This window comes from Lepus europaeus, chromosome X (genome assembly GCF_033115175.1).
Source record: "Lepus europaeus isolate LE1 chromosome X, mLepTim1.pri, whole genome shotgun sequence".
Classification (NCBI taxonomy): Eukaryota; Metazoa; Chordata; class Mammalia; order Lagomorpha; family Leporidae; genus Lepus; species Lepus europaeus.
In genome coordinates, this window is record NC_084850.1 from 127,305,399 (window position 1) to 127,324,811 (window position 19,413).

A 19,413-nucleotide genomic window follows, 5' to 3' on the forward strand; every position below is an offset into this window, starting at 1 on the left:
AAAAAATTTCATGTATTTGATAGAATTCCAAGATAACTGTATTTCTCATGAACATTGCTTACTTTTTCTCCCTAAGTGTGATATATTGGCTTTCTTCTAAGTTGTTTATAAAAATATATCAAGTATTTACAAGTGATCTGCACTTTTCTGAAATTTAGAAGGTATTTTTTCGTATTGGGGGAAATATGATTTGTGGAACACGATTTTACAAGGAGCTCAAAACTGTAGTCTGAATGGACTAATGATTATTCATGTAAAAATCTAGTAAGCTTATTATTTATAAATGAATAACGAACCAGTACCTTCACTTGGTGACTATAATTTCCTCTTAAAGGAAATATGTATTATTGACTTCAATATGAGCAGAAAATACCAGAAAATCCTGTGACATATCAAAAGAAGAGTTGAGATATATGACTACCTATCTAATAATGAGTAGTCAACAAATACTTGAGGAATGAGTGAATAAAAATTAAAAAAGTATTATCTCATTCAGGCCTGTACACTGCAGGTTTATAATATAATAGAGGAGAAAAGCAAGCGTGCAAATATTTTCAATATATGATAGTTCAAAATAAGTGTCACCAAAGTAATGTATCTCAGAAGTGATATTAGTACACACTGTATACATGTATAGATATGTTACACTGTATTCCATAAATATGTACAACGATTTATAAAATCTTTTAAAAATCATTATTCATGTGATAAAAATGTCCATGAACAGAAAATATCAACCAAAATAAGTATGTCCCTATTTTTAAGGATAATGTCAAGTAAGACTTTATACACATAATTACTGTATTACCAAAAAGATATAGGGAAATAAGACATGTAAGAAGGTATGTGATGATTGCTCTTTTGGTACCAAAGGAGGGAGGTATATAGCCATGAGGGACAAGTGAGTGAAGCAAATGGAAAGGAAGAGTGAAAAACAACTCTCTTTCTGCTCAGCTACCACTGAGCAATTCTAGTCTAGGACTAATCAGCAGACATCTTGTCTTTCCCCTCACTGAAAATGATTAATTTGAAAACTGGAAAGGAAGGAACACAGTCTTCCAATTAAATCCACTCATTCTTACAATAAAAGAACTGTAGGCTTTACTACTTGAACTTTAGGCAACTTTATCCACAAACATTTCAGATACACCACATCAGTTTTACATATTTGTGAGAGAGTTATCTTCTTGGTTGTGCAGAGAAAAACAAGAGTCAAAGTTTAAAAAGCATACAAGGCACATAGTGACTCTAGTCCCATATTTGCTTTATGGGAACCCTATATTACTACCTCACAGTTTATGTTTAATACATTTAAAGCTATCCTGAAATAAAATATTAAAAACACTATATGTCCATATTATTTAAAATCCACTTCTATTTGATTATCAAGTTAATTTCACACCTTCTTTAAAAGTTACTGACAGATTTTCCCTAGAAAAGTCTATCTACAGATTTTTATAAGTCCTGAGGAATAAGGAAATAATTTCATTTTTAAAAGTCATACGAATAGTAATTGTTCATTTTTAAAAGAGAAGTGCCTGAATTATACACGTGGTGCTAAAAAGATTTTCATAATCATTAATACCTAAATGTTACCTACTGTTCTTGCTTATTTTGGAAAACCTAGAATAATTTTTGATGTCATGCCCCACATTGTTGAGATTCTACTTAAAGGTGCATGACAGTCACAGCTCAATTATAAAGATTCAAAAGCTATCAAGTAATTTCTTAATCCAAAAGCCTACAGAAGGAATTTGAGATTTCCATTCCAGACATATAATGTTATGTTAACATGAAAAGAACTCTTACCATAAGTTGGAGTGCTTTCTCGTCTTCCTTGACTACTTGATCTTCCTTTCTCATATTCATAGCAGTACAAAACAGTATCTTCTTCAACAATGTTAAATCTTTTTCGATATTCCTGATCCAGAAATGAATTTGGTGATTCAGATCCCTTATGCACTGGCTTGCCCACCATATGTCCTCTAAGGTCTTCACAAGGAAGGTTTCCTTTTTCATCCCTAATGCAAGGTTAGAGTAAGGAGAAGCATGAGGAGAGGGTTAGGGTGGTAAAAGGGAGAAGCTCTAAAATACTAATATCCTTCCTATATATCTTATGTTGTTTTCAAACTTTCCTTGATGTTTATAGGACAATTTTTAATTATTCCTATTTTACCAAAAATCTCGTTGAGCCTCAGAGAGGGTAAATGGCTTACTTCCATATAACACAGCTAATAAAAGACAATTCTGGACATGCTCACATAAAGTAACAGGTGATTAGGCTCAAAATGAGTGGTATTTTGACAGAAATGTTCCATTTAGGATTGACTAAACTAAATCTAATTTTGTGAAATGTTTCACTGTTATGAAATTTTATATAGAAAAGATTATATTCTAGAATATAACTATAAATGTAAATGCAATGCTTCCATCATTGTGCACTACTAACATTTCTTCCTAGTTCTAAATTGTTTCCAATTCCCCGAAGTAACACCATGAATCAGTGTTATCAAATCAGAAAAAAATTTGTTAGGTGCTAAGAGTAAAATGCTAAGCTTACTGAATAAACTGAATTATAACAAGATAGATAAAAGAAAATTTTAATTTAGTCCTCTGACATCTTAAAAATGTGGTGAGCTTATTAAAGTAATGTCAATTCTATATCACGACTCTTATCCAGAAAAAAAAAATCTGTGCTTTTCAATCTGTGTGCAAATGTTTAGATTAGGTTTGTCCAAATGTAAAGAACCGTAGTCCCAGTATTTGAAATCTGTAGAAAAGAGTAATCTTCTCAAGACTCACTGGATTATCAAGTTGTCTTATCTACGTAACCTACCACAAGTTGAGGTTGCCATTTACATTAATATTTTCTAAAATAACAAAAATCTCAAAATATAACTACATAGTTATAAAACTAGTTCTTAGGCAACTTGAAGAAAATCAATATGAAATCCAGAAAGAATTTTAACTACTCTAACTGAAAACCTTTCCTGGAAAAATTGCCTGATCCAAAAGAAATCAGAGGGTAATTCAGTTGTATTAATTCACTGTGCTATAATTATAGAGGCACACTTTGTGCTAGGAATTTGGAAAGGCTGCTATTTTTATTCCATATTACATCAGTAAGTGGCCTTATATCAAGAAGGTAGATTTATTAAACATTTCTATAAAGAATACACTTAAATGACACTGATTTTAAAAAGTACAAAGCCAAAGTAAAGTTTACAGCAGAATGAATTGCTAAATGCATTGTGTATATAAATGTGTGTGTGTATGTTCACATATGTACATCTCATGAGTCCCTGAAGAACTGTATGTATTCATACATCTTGCTGAAAAGATTATCTAAGCTGTTATTAATGTTACACATTTATACACTTATATAATATATCTACTCTTTTGTTCTAGAAAGGATTTAAGGGAACAGATTAAAACAGTGTTTCTTTGGTGGGCTTTCTTTTTATTTACTGGTACACAGTAGATTGATAAGAGAAATTAGTGCTTAAGCTTTAAAATTGTTCAAAGACCTACAAATTCTTTATTTTTGTTACAGAAAAAGAAACTTGGTTAGGTACAAAAATGCACTATATATTATGATAGTGAGACTTTTAATAGTCATAAAACAAATAATACCAACCAAATTTCACACACATGAGTATTTTCTCTTTCAGAGAAAAATGCACGTTTTGTAATTACTTTTTTTTCTGGAATCTATATGTTCAAGAAATTGTAATCACATCAAAAAAATTCTACTTAACATGAAAACCAGTCCTGTGAATTTTAAGACTTCATTTTTAAGATGAGAAAGCTTGTCTAAGAATGCAAATTAAACAAATAACTCATACATACATGTTCACAGGAGCCAGGAGCCAGGAGCTTCCTCTGGGTCTCCCATGTGGGTGCAGGGGCCCAAGGCCTTGGGCCATCTTCTACTGCCTTCCCAGGCCATAGCTGAGAGCTGCATTGGAAGTGGAGCAGCCGGGTCTCACACTGGCGCCCATATGGTATGCCAAAGCTTCAGGCCAGGGCATTAACCCGCTGTGCCACAGCACTGGCCCAATACTGTTTAACAAAGCTTTTTAACGAGAGGGAAAAAACGTGTAGGGGTTGCTGTGGTGGCGTAGTGGGTAAAGCCGCTGCCTGAAGTGCTGACATTCCATATGGGCACCAGTTCAAGACCTGGCTGCTCCACTTCTGATCTGCAGAGAGCTGGATCAGAAGCAGCAGAGGATGGACCAAGTTCTTGGGCCCCTACACTCATGTGGGAGACCCAGAAGAAGCTCCTGGCTTCTGTCTTTGGATTGGCTGAGCTCCGGCTATTGCCAGCCATTTGGGGAGTGAACCAGCAGATGGAAGACTCTCTCTTTCTCTCTCTGTGTCTCTCCACCTCTCTGTAATTCTGCCTCTCAAATAAATATTTAAAAAAATAAAAAATGTGTACAAGAGTTATATTGGGTCCACCACATTCATTTTCATAATGAGAAAATTGAAAAAAAAGAATGGTAAACCTATATCTAAAAAAGAATGATAACTACAGCAACTTTTATGATTATAACTTCAAGTCACACCAGAAAACCCAGATAATTTATACAAGACTATGGTTGAAAGGGTCTTTGATGCATGGATGGTTTCAGTTTTTATATTAAAAGACTGTGTAACTGCTTCACTAACAACTTGAACCAAAATGTATTTAGAATATTATGTTAAATTATACATTGAGAGCACCAACTAAGAATCAGTTAAAGCGAGGTAGTAAACACTAATTATGAATTTTACTGAAAAGTATGGAACTTTTAAGCAATACTAACAGGGACCACTTTGTTGACATTTCAACCTCTTACAATTTCCTATATTTCTAGGTAGCATGTTCAAGCTTTCTATTAACTTCAATATGCTTCCTTAATAATATTTTTACCACACCTAAAGCACAGAACTGGATCATTTTACTCTTTTGTCCCGGTAAGCATACTTTAAATACTTTCTGTCTGTCCCACACTTTCTTTATAACAAATTGCTTCCTATTGAAGAGAAGAAAGAAAATAACTATAGAATTTTACAAAAATAATCTTTTGATGTTTATTTATACATATAGTCCTCTTATTCACTAATGTTGTCCTTTACATAATCATTTGCACTGAAATAAAAATTACTTCAATTAAAATGAAAACAAAACATAAAAGAGTTGCTTCCTATTTGAAACACATAGGCTTTCCTTGGTATTCATGCAACTGTATTCATTGTGTGTGACACTGTCTTAATAAAATTAAATTGCAATTTACATTTTATTAGGATATTGGATGAATTGTACATATGGCTATAAATGATATATATAATTATATATTATAGTTATGAAATGCCAGGTTAGTGAATTATATTTTTCCTGTAAATCATTTGTCTATAGCTACATTTAATTGTTAAAAATAGTAACTTGATATATAAAATTGATTATTATTTTATCACCTGATGACAACAAAGTATTTTCAGATATGTTATTTTGCTATAGTTTTTAGACAATGTAAGCATAATCATATTTAACAGAATAAATATTTCTGAAATACTGGGTACACTAAAGAATAATGAATAGTAATTAAAACATGGAATTCAGTTCTTTCACATGCTGAAGATAAATTTAAGTATGATTTAAAATTAACAGATCTTAAATTTTTGTTTTTGAGTGACTACAGAACTAATTTAATAACTGAATCAAATCCCTTGTAGTTGGTTTTAATTATTCTCATTCAGTGCTGGTCTTTTTCCATAATTTTAGTATTGCACAAAGTTGGACATCAAAATGCTTTTGGAAAGAATGCAGCATGGCATAGAGCTGTATTCTTGCAAACAAACAAGGAATTCCAAATAAAAATTTGGAAATGAAATGCAGATACAGCCTTAAGAAATCCAGAAAATAGCTTTTAAAGACAATTCTTTGTTTTGTAAACTGTATTTCCTAAAAGAAATATTATTGAATTAATAAAGGCAAAACTCTAGATGCAAAAATATTGAGGGAAAACTACTCTCCTTCATCATCATTAGTATCATTATAAGAAAAGCTCTCCATTATCTCCATTTAAGAAAACATAAAAGTTATCCATAAATTTTGCTTTAAAAAATTAAGAAGTGCTTCAAAGTAACCAGGATTTCCTAGGACTTCTTAGCCAAAGAGCCTCACTTTTTCTTTACTTATTAAAATAATCCCAATTGATATTTAACGTTCTTTTCTAGTGTATGAGACAATAGGAATAAGATACTTAATACACAGCGCCTACTATAAACTGTTATTATTAACCAAGGTGCATTATCTATAATGGGAACGGATTTCAAAATTCCTAGCTGAGAAAATACTCAAGATGAACCTTGAGAATGGACTCCATAGTTGATAGCTGTTAGGTTAATCTTCAGTTAGATGCAATCTAAAACAACATGATGGTTAGTTTTATACCTTGGTATATACGGTTCTGCAGGAGGAGGGGGAATGTAGAGATCCTGGAGGGCAGAACTGTCTCTTTTGGTGGGTGTACTGATGGTGCTGGAAGGCGTAGCAACGCTGCTTGTGGGACTTCTAGGTATAAGAGGCTGGTTAAAATGAAAAAGAAAATACATACACACACAAAAAACACACAAAACAACAACAACGACACATAGTTATCATTTTAAAATAGGCTATTTCTGCAAAGTTTCTGAACTTGGCTGAAATTAAGAAGCGTGTTATTAGTATATATGAGTAGTCCTTTGAATCTCTAAAAACAAGTATTACAGGTTTGCACTTAGTTCCCAACTCACCTTTTCCTATGCACTAACCGACTAAAAGGTGTTTATAAGGTAAAAAATACCACACAGTGTTTCATAATGAGAATATTTACATTACAGTCAGAAACTTGATTAAATTAACTTTGTCAGGATCCTACCTTTGAAAGAAAGAAAATAGAGTAACTCTGAAAAGAATTGGCTCACTCACATCCTGGCTGATGCATGAAAAGATTACTTCAGATATCCCAAGAAAAGACAAACCATACTTCCAGGTTAGCAGAATGTCATAGATTGTCAGCAAAGTTTATAAAAATAGAGGGATGGGTGCTGTGGCTTAGTAGGTTAAACCTCTGCCTGCGGTGCCCCATATAGGCACCAGTTTGAGTCCTGGCTGCTCCACTTCTGATCCAGCTCCCTGCTAATGGCCTGGGTAAGCAGTGGAAGATGGCCCAGGTCCTTGGGCCCCTGCACCCACGTGGGAGACCCGGAAGAAGCTCCTGGCTCCTGGCTTCGGATTGGCCCACTCTGGCCATTGCGGCCATTTGGGGAGTGAACCAGCAGATGGAAGACACTTTTCTCTCTCCCCCTCTCTCTCTGTCTGTAACTCTGGAGTATGAAAGGTCAATAGAAGAGAGCATTTTCTAGAAAATGTACTTTTCTTGTCATTATAAACAGTTAATTGTCCTCTTAAGTCATTTTATGGTACATCTGCAAAGTATGGTGATTAATGTGAAACAATCATTTTACCTTTCATAGGCACATACATATTTATAATTTAAAATAATCGTAATTACTTTTCTATAAATCTCATCTTCATGCCTATATTTATGTATTAAATAGGAGGGGTTTTATTTAATGTATATACTGAATTAAGTAGTACATCAGGATGCATTAACTTAAGAGCACTCCCAATTGCAAGCTTCACAGCATTTGAGAATAATCTTGTGGCTTAAGAAATTATCCTAAAGTGAAACTAAAGTTCACAAACTTTTATGTTTATATTACAGATCTTACTGATTAGCTATGCATACAATTAACATATTAAAAGTAAAACTTTCAATGCAATGCCAAACACCAAAATAACGATCACAAAATCAACTGTATCTTCACATGACACGATGTCGCCATTTTAACCAGTAGGGAAATACTTTGAGCATATCTATATAGACTCATAGTTCTATTACTTTAACACGCATTGCTGGACACTCAAATACTGGTATATTACAACTATTTTATATTGTAACAATACTTTTGTACAGATAAACAATTTTTTTTCAAAAATCCAAGCATAAATACAATGGAAAGTACAATGTAGGTCACTGTGGTAGGCTACATAGTTTAGTCCTTAGTTCACGATTTTGACCTTCCTTGTTAAACACAGCTCACCTTAATAGCTTGAAATCACACATCCTGCCAAAATGACGGTTAAGTTTTAATCTATGTGAAATAGAAATTAAAGAAAGAGAGAGAGAAGGGAAAAAGGAATGATAATATATTTTGGGACTTTACAATATTCCACTTCACATTATGTAAATAAAAAAGTCAGAAGCTTTACATGTTAGTTGAAGAATTTTACATGTTATGAAAGTATGCAGGGTGAAAGCTATTCTGTTTATGTTAATTTTACAATAGTGTGCAGTTAAACTATGCCTGTCTTTTGAAAACAAAATTCTTCATAGTGGAGATCCTGAGATTACATAAGTAATCAGAGTAGTCACCTGCACTGAAGAACACCATGAAGCCAAGGAAATAAAGAATTGCATTCTTTCCAAGGATGTTTCATGCCTCTACAGCAGATCGTTGAATGACAGACTCAATAATATTTATATATATTTACATTATATTTATATTCTGCCCATATATGTTTGCCTCTCTTTTAGGATGCCCTGGCTTTAAATTCAGTTGATACTACACAATAAGTCTGACAAAATTTCATTATATTAGAAATGTGGAAAATGTTCATTACACAGCATATTATTTTCCAATCTTCTGTAACAGATGCAGAGGGAAAAGCTAATATTATTATGCTTTTTAATGCCTTAATAGCTCTCTTACTTTAAAATGTGCTAATACTACAAGTGAATTTAAAGCAAAGTTCTAAAAATATAAGCTTTTACAAAATAATCTAGCATTTTTGTTGTCTTTCTTCTCTTCTCGGGTGATTATTTCTCTTTTGTACTTCTACCATCTATAGAACTAATGATTTTTTCTTGCTTAGTATATATTCTATACCTGCCCCCCCCCCCCAAAAAAAAAGGGGGAAAAAGGAAAAATGCAGGAGCCGGTGCTGTGGCATAGCTGGTAAAAACGCTGTCTGCAGTACCGGTATCTCAAATGGGTACTGGTTTGTGTCTTGGCTGCTCTATTTCCAATCTAACTCCCTGCTAATGTGCCTGGGAAAGCAGTGCAGGATGGTCCAAGTCCTTGACCTTACACCCATGTGGAAGAAGCTTCTAGTTCCAGGCTTTGAACTGGCCCAGCTCCAGCCATTGTGGCTATTTGGAGAGTGAACCAGCAGATGGAAGACTTCTCTCTCAATCTCTCCTCTTCTCTCTCTCTAACTCTGCCTTTCAAATAAATAAATAAATCTTTCTGTGCTTACAGGTAAATTTTAAATATGTCTGAAGTGTGAGGTATGGAATAAGACAATATTTTTTTCCTGCCTTAATATTCTGAAGATTGTCTTCCTAGTGTGTTTGTACTTTTCCCCATCCAGGAAATTTAAGTATTATCCCTGTCAACTTCCTTCATTTCATATTGACACTTCTCCAGGCTTCTACTAACAACAAGGAGTTGCTATTATTTATTGTTATTATTATTAATATGATTAGCTAAATCATAATACACAGAGGAAATATTTTTAAATAGATACTTGGTTTGATTGTGCCAAGCTGCTTCTATTAACTGAAGTGGTTGAAAAAACAACTTTTTATTTTAGAGAAAAATGAACTATTCAATCCTGTTGTTTAATTCAAATGATTAGTCATTTTTCTCACTAGTAAATTATGGAAAAAATGTTAATTCATTTATCACGCAGATAGCTGGTTTACCTACGTGTCTTGTGGAAAGTTCACTGTGGCTGTTAAATATATTCAGTATATTTGTCTACTAATTGTGTTATTATTGGCAAGTAAATCCAAGCTAAAAAGTAAATATTCTTCTGAAAAATCACATTTAAAAAACTTGGACATTAAATAATGAAAAAACAAAACATGGTGAAATAGAAGCTTCATGGGAAAATGAAAATAGCCACTTAACCCAAAAAGTAGGTATTTTTGAAAACTTAAAAGTATAATCTCCTGAATATTTTTCTAACTTCAGATAAGAACTGAAATACTGCAAAATTAAATAACTAAAAGAGTACAAAAAACATTAAAGAAGATTAGAGAGACATGTAAAAGTTAGAATAAATCAAGTACACAATAAATGATGAAATTATCAATGAGAAATTCCTAGCGGTAACAAGTGGTGTTAAAAATACACCTATGCAGGGGCCGGACATGTAAAAGTTAGAATAAATCAAGTACACAATAAATGATGAAATTATCAATGAGAAATTCCTAGCGGTAACAAGTGGTGTTAAAAATACACCTATGCAGGGGCCGGCGCTGTGGCACAGTGGGTTAAGGCTCTGGCCTGCAGTGCCAGTGTCCCATATGCATGCTGGTTCCAGCTGCTCCTCTTCCTATCCAGCTCTCTGCTATGGCCTGGGAAAGCAGTAGAAGATGGTCCTAGTCTTTGGGCCCTGGCACCCATGTGGGAGACCCAGAGGAAATTCCTGACTTTGGATCGGCCCAGCTCTGGCCACTGCGGTCATTTGGGGAGTGATCTAAGCAGATGAAAGATTTCTCTCTCTCTCTCTCTCTCCCTCTCTCTCTCTCTCTGGATCTACCATTCTCTGCAACTCTGTCTTTCAAATAAATAAAATAAATATTAAAAAAATATACCTATGGGGGCTGGCGCTATGACACAGCGGGTAATGCTGCCACCTGTGGTGCCAGCATCCCATATGAGCACTGGTTCAAGTCCTGCTTGCTCCACTTCCAATCCAGCTCCCTGCTAGTGATCCTAGGAAAGCAGCAGAAGATGGTCCAAGTCCCTGGGCCTTGCACCCACGTGGGAGACTTGGAAGAGGCTCCTGGTTCCTGGCTTTGGATCAGACCAGCTCTGACCTTTGTGGCCATTTGGGGAGTGAACCAGTGGATGGAAGATCTTTCTCTCTCTCTACCTCTGCCTCTCTGTAATTCTGCCTTTTGAATAAATAAATAAATCTTTTTAAAAAATATATCTATCTCCAATAACCACTTACATGTGTGAAAATACGCAAAAGTAACAAATTTAGCCCCCTTCAACTAAAAAAACTGAGTTTTCTCAGCATTCACTTTAAATTATAATAGCATATTCCTTAGTCTGAAAAAGTCTAAATATGAGAGTATAATAATTCAAAATGATAGCTGCATCTATCATGGGTATATTTACTTTTAATTCTTTGTTCATAAAATAGTATAAAAGCGGCTATCATTGTATTATAGCGAATTACCAATTCAAGAAAAATACAGAGATAAAACGCAATATTCTTTTCTTTTACTGTTTCTATATTTTGATCTTATATTGGTAAAATTTGTATGGGAAGAAAATTAGGAATTTCAACACTTATGGATAAATTGATCAAACAGAAGAATATTATTTTAAGACTGTGTTTTATTATTCAATTAAGCATGAAACAGTATAATTTGATCCACCATGGTATGCAATTAGGTATAATGTAGACCTATGATGGATTCCATCCAAAGCAGTTTATATACTGAAGGACCTTGTCATAACATTCAGTTTTTATTTCTAAATAGTCCTTATGATATAAAATTCTCTTTCAGTATATTCAATGAGATTCCAACATGAAAGAAACATTTGCAATAGGTTGTTACTCTTGATGAGCAAATCTACAATAGATTTTTGGGGGCACTGGCATGAATCTCCAAACATGTCCAAGCTCTAGATAAAATGATGACATGTATCTCTTGAAATATACATTTATAATCTTTAGTCAATTAGTGATAACTTATTACTGGCCATAGAACTCAGAAATCTTCCTGGTAAAAGTTATATACTTATTTTTATATTGTCAGTTTAAACTATATAAATACCTCAAGACTGCATACCAAAATATGGAATGACACAAATCTTCCTCTAAATAGTGAGTGATGACTTTAGCAATAATACTTGCCCATTAAGCTTAAAGATCATTAGAGGACAGTTACTGTCATAAAATAAATTACTTAGCTTTTGTAAGGGGTCACTGAAGTCTCACTTTAAACCTTCAGATGACTAAGGATGTTTTTATATGTCTCCAATTCTAACATCTCTAAGGTATCTGAATATATCTTAGATATTGGTGTATCTCTGAAGCCCCTATGGTCTTGAAGACTATGAGAAAATAATTTCTACAAGTATATTTTAGAAATATATTTATACTGAGGTCTTACTCAAAAATTCTATGTTATAACATCTCTTGGCAATCATATCTTAATTTCCTTATTCCTCTGTCTAGCATGTGACCCAGCTTCGATAAAGTTATAAAAATCTTGAAGTAAACCAATGATGAAAAGATAGTCAAAACATTCAAAATTAAAACAGAACACTATGTGTTACATAGTTAGCTCTAAAATTCACTAATGCCAATATTACACAGAGCTGGCTTTGCTTTTCAGGGGGAAAATATTCACCAAAATACAAATGATTACATAAGTATAAAACCCATCCTTTATTTTATGTACTCTTGGAAATAAGCACAGACTCAAATGGATCACGATGCCCTATTAGTCTTGCACCGAACATTTCCACAAATCCTTACTTGGTTCAAACACATCCTTATTATAATTCCCAACACTAGTGCCAGAAAACTGTTTTACAGTAACAACTCTCTTCTTAATCATCTAGACAAGTTCTCCAGAGATTTTATTCTGGATTTTAGAAGGCAAGAATTTGCACACAATCTTCTAAGCTTCTTTGTCATGTGAAGAATGCTAGCTGTACTGTGGAAAATTACTGGACATGCTTTTTCCTGGCCAAGCTTTTCTTAATTAGATTATATGAAAAGAACTTAAGCAAGGAAAACATATGTATTCAGAACTGTCCCCCTCTCAGTTGTTTAACAGCTTTTTCTATAATCCAAATTTATAAATATAAAAAGGTTTGAGTAGAAAGTACATGATTTTTTCTTTCCTATAAGATCAACAAGAAAACATTCTTTTTCTGACCATAAATTTGATTAGGAAATCATATCTCCTTTGGTTGAAAACTGGAGATGCATGTATGTTAGCTACACAGTATATAACTAATATAGATTCACTCACACTACAAAATGGTCTTTTCCACCAAACTATCAAATTTTGCACACAGTACTGAGAATAATGTGTTTAATCTTGATTTGTCAAGTCCTATGGACATAATTAAACTACTACATTAAAACTGGATTTCCGGCCGGCACCATGGCTCAACAGGCTAATCCTCCGCCTTGCGGCACCGGCACACCAGGTTCTAGTCCTGGTTGGGGCGCTGGATTCTATCCCGGTTGCCCCTCTTCCAGGCCAGCTCTCTGCTACGGCCCGGGAAGGCAGTGGAGGATGGCCCAAGTCCTTGGGTCCTGCACCCGCATTGGAGACCAGGAGAGGCACCTGGCTCCTGGCTTTGGATCAGCATGATGCGCTGGCCACAGCGCGCCGCCCGCAGCAGCCATTGGAGGGTGAACCAAAGGCAAAAAGGAAGACCTTTCTCTCTGTCTCTATCTACTCTGCCTGTCAAAACAAACAAACAAACAAACAAAAAAACAAAAAAACTGGATTTCCATTGTTTCAAACTACAATAAACATAATTTGGGGCATATTAAGTAAAGAAAGAATGGGTAAATTTTGCATTAGCAGTGATAATTTGTAGTGGTGCTAACATTTTGAAAGTTTTTGGCTCAAAAACATAAATGTGATTTAGATACTTTGATTTGCTTAAATATTAGTGAGTGATAATTTGATTTGACAGTTGCTTGCAGCTATTTTCTAATTTGAGCATGTGAGACATAAAATTGCTCCTTAAGTCAGCACAATTACACTTTGAGTTAAAAATTTTTCAGGGCCAGCACTGTGATGTAACAGATTAAGCCACCACATGCAATACTGGCATCCCATATGGGCGCCGGTTTGAGTCCCAGCTGCTCCACTTCTGATTTAGCTCCCTGCTAATGTGCCTGGGAAAGCAGGAGAAGGCCCTAGTCCTTGAGCCCCTGAACCCTTGTGGGAGACCCAGATGAAGCTCCTGACTCTTAGCTTTGGCCTGGCCCAGCCCTGGCTGTTGCAGCTCTTTGGGGAGTAAACCAGCAGATGGACAATGTCTCTCTCTGTCCCTCTCTCTTTAACTCTGTCTTTCTAATAAATAAAATAAATCTTCAAAAAAATTATTTTCTTTTCTATTGTCATATCTACTATTAGTTCTGTCTCTTTCAAAACATGCTTTTAAATCAAAACTCTCAAGCATATAAACTTTGTCACACATTTTTTTTTCAGTTACACCAATCTGTAACTTGAATATGGAAATGAATTATATTGTTACTCCTGTCTTTTGATTTTTCTAGAATGACTTTTACCAGTCATATGTGTACATATTTGAGATATAATGTAATCAGTGTTGTTCAGTTGTTCCAATAGTTGGTAGACAAAATTGTGGGCTATGATCTTTTCTTTCTATTTCTTTTTCTGCACAAAGTCATTTAGTAACCTGTAAAAATGGCATCAAGGTAATGCTACACAATAAAATTTAAATGGAAAAGCACAAGGTCACAAAATCACACAGGTAATTATAAAAGAGATTCATGGATTAGAATACAATTTAGGTATATATGTCTAATGTTACAGCTTAATGTTATTTTATATAAAATGTCGTGTACCATATCTAAATCAGTATATTGAATTACAGCATTGATTTTAGTGATCATTTCTTAGATGTATTCTCACATAAAAAAACACCTAGGATCTTAAATGTTTTTAAAATCATTGACTGTCAGTGATGATTTCAAAGAACATTCTGGCAATGTCCAGCTAATTCTCTCATATAGCTCTCACAGGAAGAAAATGCCACTACTCATGCAGATTTAAGGCCTATGCATACTGAAAGTACAAACATCACAGTTCCCTATGATTTTCTCATTGAATTGGAAACTTGACCATAAGTAATCACCATGCTTAACACAATCCAGAAAATTAGCAGAGGGTGCCACTGAGGAGAGGTATTGAAAAACAGCTCTAAGAAAATGAGGAATCCCTGGTTTGCTTTCTTAGAATAAAAGATTTCATCTAAGACAGCTCTACTGTTTACACATGGGTTCAAATGACAACAGAATTCAATCTTCCAGAGATAATGACATCTGCTTGTAGTATTTGACTACAGATCTTTAAGTCCTTCAATTCTATCACAAAATGTTTGTGAGATCAGGGATTTATCAAAAGAGGTGCCAAATTTCATGAAATGTACTAATGAAATTCCTCTGTGAGCATGAAGTTAAATTGTATGCTTTTGTTTACTTGGCTACAATTTCAAAAGAAAATCCAAATCAAAATTTATCATTGCAGTTAATTAATATTGGAAGTCCCTCTCATAAGATTCTTAGAAAAATCTTCTACTTTAATTAAAATGTGGTATTTTTTTAATAATCTCCTACCTTAGGGTAGATAAGGTTATGTTTCATTTATATAGGTAAAATTATTCCCTTGTTAGTTTAAAAATCATTATTACTTAGGATAAAGTTTTTCTTTTAAAAGATGTATGTATTAGTGTCTACATTCATACGATACAAACTTTATATTTTATCTGAAAATGCTAGTAGGTTAATTAAACATGGTATAGTATAAGAAAATGATAAAATAGATATATTATGTTTAGTAAATGCCACAGATTCTTTTTGTATTCTTTATTTTAAATACTTTAGTAGACTGTTGGTACTTTCTATGGAAAAGAAATAACCTAATATTCAATGATTCAAGTTTGAATGCTGAAGATTAAAATTTAGGTGAGTTAATGGACATTTTGGCTCTAAAGCATTCATAAAATAGACCAGAAGCAAGAATATAATAAGAATGGCACTTATGTCTAGACAGAGGATTTCTGCTACATTTGGCACATACATTTCACATGTGAGGTTGGTTCACAGGCACTAGGGAAAAAATATGACCTCATACAAAGTCATGAAGAATTCAGAACTGCTTCAAGACCCTGCCATTCCACCATTTGTTTTTTCACATTTCTCCCTGTGGAGGCAATCTACTTTCAACCTCCAGATCGTGGTACCTTCAGATTTTGTCCATCTTCGACTGTATCAAAATCTATATTGGTCCAGTCCTGGCTGTTGCAGGCATTGGAGAGTGAACCAGTAAATGGATGCACTCGTGCCCTCACTGTCTGTCTATTGCTTCTCGAGTAATTAAAAATTTTACAAAAGCAAGAACTTTGTAATGGTACAATTTTAGGTCTTTAAAATAGGTTTCAGGGAGATTTGGTGGTGGTGGTAAAGGCGTATTTTAGAGAACGTATCTACTGCCCTTACTCTTAATATCTTGTTTAGCACTACTAGGAAGTATATAATTAACACTAGTATCTTTCCTCTGCTCTGTAAAAAGCCAACCACCAAAGCAGTTTTTGAAGAAGTTAGAAGCAGTTTTTTTTCTCCCTGAGCAGTATGGTTTCTTTATGAATGGTTGACACTGTTCAATATATTTTAGGTAAACCAAATTGAGTTGAATTAAGAAATTATAAAAATGCTGGTGTGTGTGTGTATAAATATATATATGTACCTATATGTATTTTATATATATAAATGTATATACACATATGTATGTAAATGATTTCTTTTCACATTCCAGTATTCTGAAAAAAGAAATTTACAAGTACATACAGCATAGTCAAATAAGCAATGAAAAATAAATACAATTAGTGATATGATGAGGCACATTTCTTGGTATTTTGGAAAGGACCTGAAAACAGTGCCATAAAGATCTATTATAATTAGGGTAGGAAATTATGTGAGGCAAATTTTTAAAATAAGCTTTTTTTCCCCTCCAGCTTTGAATATATATACCAAATGTATTTGGAACAAAAAAGTTAGTCTTTTAATTATTTCAGCATTTTATATAAAAATGATTCTTGATTAGATACTGTCATTATCTTAACTTTTCACTTCAGTTTGTGCTTGTGGAAAAGAATCTAACAGTGGAATAAATTATTGATTTATTTACTAGAGGTATTTCCTCCAACAGAATGCACAGATCACAAGAAACTAGGGTCTTTTGGCATTCAATATGAAATATGAGAGACTAGATAGGAGCTATTAACTTATCTACGCATATACTAAGAAGGAAACATAATAGCTGAAATTGTGGGCCTCTTCTTCAGGGTTCCCACCTCCTCAGACTTTGAAGAAGAATCTTTGGGAAAGACACATCAATAGGAAACTCCAGAATAGAACAATAAAACAACTTACAATTCACTGAGAAAAAAATGATGTGATGGGAACGTTTTATCTGCTCATCTATGACTTAGTTAATGAGGTAAACACTGCCTCTGAACTTTAAGGATCATCAGGTATCTTTGATAAACATATAATGCAAGTCAAAAGCATTTGGACATATTAAGACAGTTTTACATATGTTCACTTGAAAAACAAAGTTCATATTAAAAATTTAAAGACTTTAATGTCAGAACATTTTATATTTTAAATGACAAGTGTAATGCCAACTTTGAGGCCAATAAGTAGAAAAGTTTTAAACAATGAGAAATCATCATAATCTATAAGGCCATCCATTTGTAACAGAGAATTTACTTATTATGAAAAAAAATCTATGAATGCTAAAAGGTACTAACATAGAACATAATAACAATTTATGTATCAGTGACAACAATGTGTTTTTATATATAGCTTCTTTTTTTAATATGAACAATGGGCAATGTTCTAGTTCAATGGGTAATTAAAATTTTTTAAACATTAGAATTCTAAGAAAAGGTAATAGTTTCCTATCAGAAAAGCAGATTTTGTGAAGGATAAAAATATCTATGATATATTTAAAGATTATACCCTAGCTAAAATGGAAAAAAATGTATTACTTCATGGATGCTTTTCAATCCAAATCACATTTTTATAACTTCTGATAATTCTAATGGATATAATTTATCAACATTATAGTAATAATTTATAGTGATGTTTCATGCTGAAGAAAAATGTAAAATTCTAATACAACAAATCCCCTGTTTTGTCACTCTATAAGGTGGAAAGCAGAAAAATGATCATTTAGGAGAAATGTACTGAGCACATCCTAATTAATCCAAAATTTCATGTTTTCTACTGTTTATGAGGTATTATTAGTATCTTATGATCTGATTTAGAAGAATTTTATAAATTAACCTCTAGCTTCCAGAGTGTGAGTACAACCTATAAAACAGAAGATTATAATACAAAAATGAAACCTCTTAATTTCAATTTTACCCACATTTTGCCATGAAATAAACTGTGGCTTTTTGGAATTATGCTTTAAATGTTTAAAAATTAAGGCATAGTTCTTTATAATTTGGGTTTTAGTTACTAAGATTTCATCACAATTAAGCCTATTAGGATAAGCTGTAAAGAGATCATTTTACAAACAAATTTTCAAAAGCATACAAGATTAATCCATATGCTGCTGAGATGAGGCACAATAAAGAAGCATTACTGAGATAATCTATGGCTAAAATGATGGTGTATGACTTATGATTAAGCTTCATTACCTGCAGAGCAAGGGGCTTCCATCTCATATTTTTCAGTAAAGCTGGTGCTGAGGTAAGCATGCTCTGAGGTCGCTTTTTCAAAGTTAAGATAACACCACTCGGGTCCTCTCGTAGTGCATTCACCAAATTTTTCAACTGCCACCCCACCTGGTAACCAGCAAAATCATTACAATAAAATTGAGGTACAGTATTCAAAGATTTAATGTTCTCCCCCTTTAATAAGACTAGTTTTAAAAAATCACATAATTGGTGTACCATCCTAATAATGTTCAGGAGATATATACTCAAGAAAGAAATTCCTTGTTTGAATCAATTAACCATGTTACTGTATTAGAGTCTACATCATTATGAGATAACATAATGGACATTTACCACCCTACCAATGGAATAATTTAGAATGCAAGAAAATTATGTCATCAGTAATGTTGCTCAGCTGCTAGGTCTAGATCCAAGCTCTGTTCACAAGTACAATTTAAAAATCCACATGCCTGAAAACAAGGATTTGGCAGTGTCCTGAGCTTACAACTACACCACATGCTTTCTCATCACCATCTTTTAGAGTTATGTGTTAGGAGTGTCTCTAAATTGGACTGCTATTATACTACCAACAGCTGGTACTGACACAAGAAAGCAATATTCTGATGCATGGACGATAGTGTCAATATAATAAACCTTTTACCCTACCATACAAATAGAATACAAACTGAAAAGGTAGTGCTACTCCAATGCAGTAGCTATCGGAAATGTGTTCCAACAACTCTATAAACTTAAAATATAGTGTTCTAACGAAGTCATCCTATATGAATATAACCTCAAAACATATTGTATAATTAAACAAAAGTACTTCATAAATGTCTTTAAACCTGGCTC

At 33.5% G+C, this 19,413-nt stretch overlaps 1 protein-coding gene across 6 annotated transcripts in view; it reads right to left on the reverse strand.

Annotated features, from left to right (window-relative positions):
• CNKSR2 (connector enhancer of kinase suppressor of Ras 2) overlaps positions 1-19,413 on the reverse strand; it is a 316,326-nt gene that overhangs the window by 111,270 nt on the left and 185,643 nt on the right. For 4 of the 6 annotated variants that reach the window (XM_062183973.1, XM_062183971.1, XM_062183977.1 and 1 more), the window contains exons 9-11: positions 18,544-18,690; positions 6,440-6,573; positions 1,810-2,021 (exon numbers count right to left, since the gene is read on the reverse strand). In XM_062183973.1, coding sequence (XP_062039957.1) covers positions 1,810-2,021; positions 6,440-6,573; positions 18,544-18,690 — 493 coding nt within the window. The remainder of the gene's footprint in view (positions 1-1,809; positions 2,022-6,439; positions 6,574-18,543; positions 18,691-19,413) is intronic. The other 2 variants (XM_062183975.1, XM_062183974.1) reach the window with 1 other exon arrangement.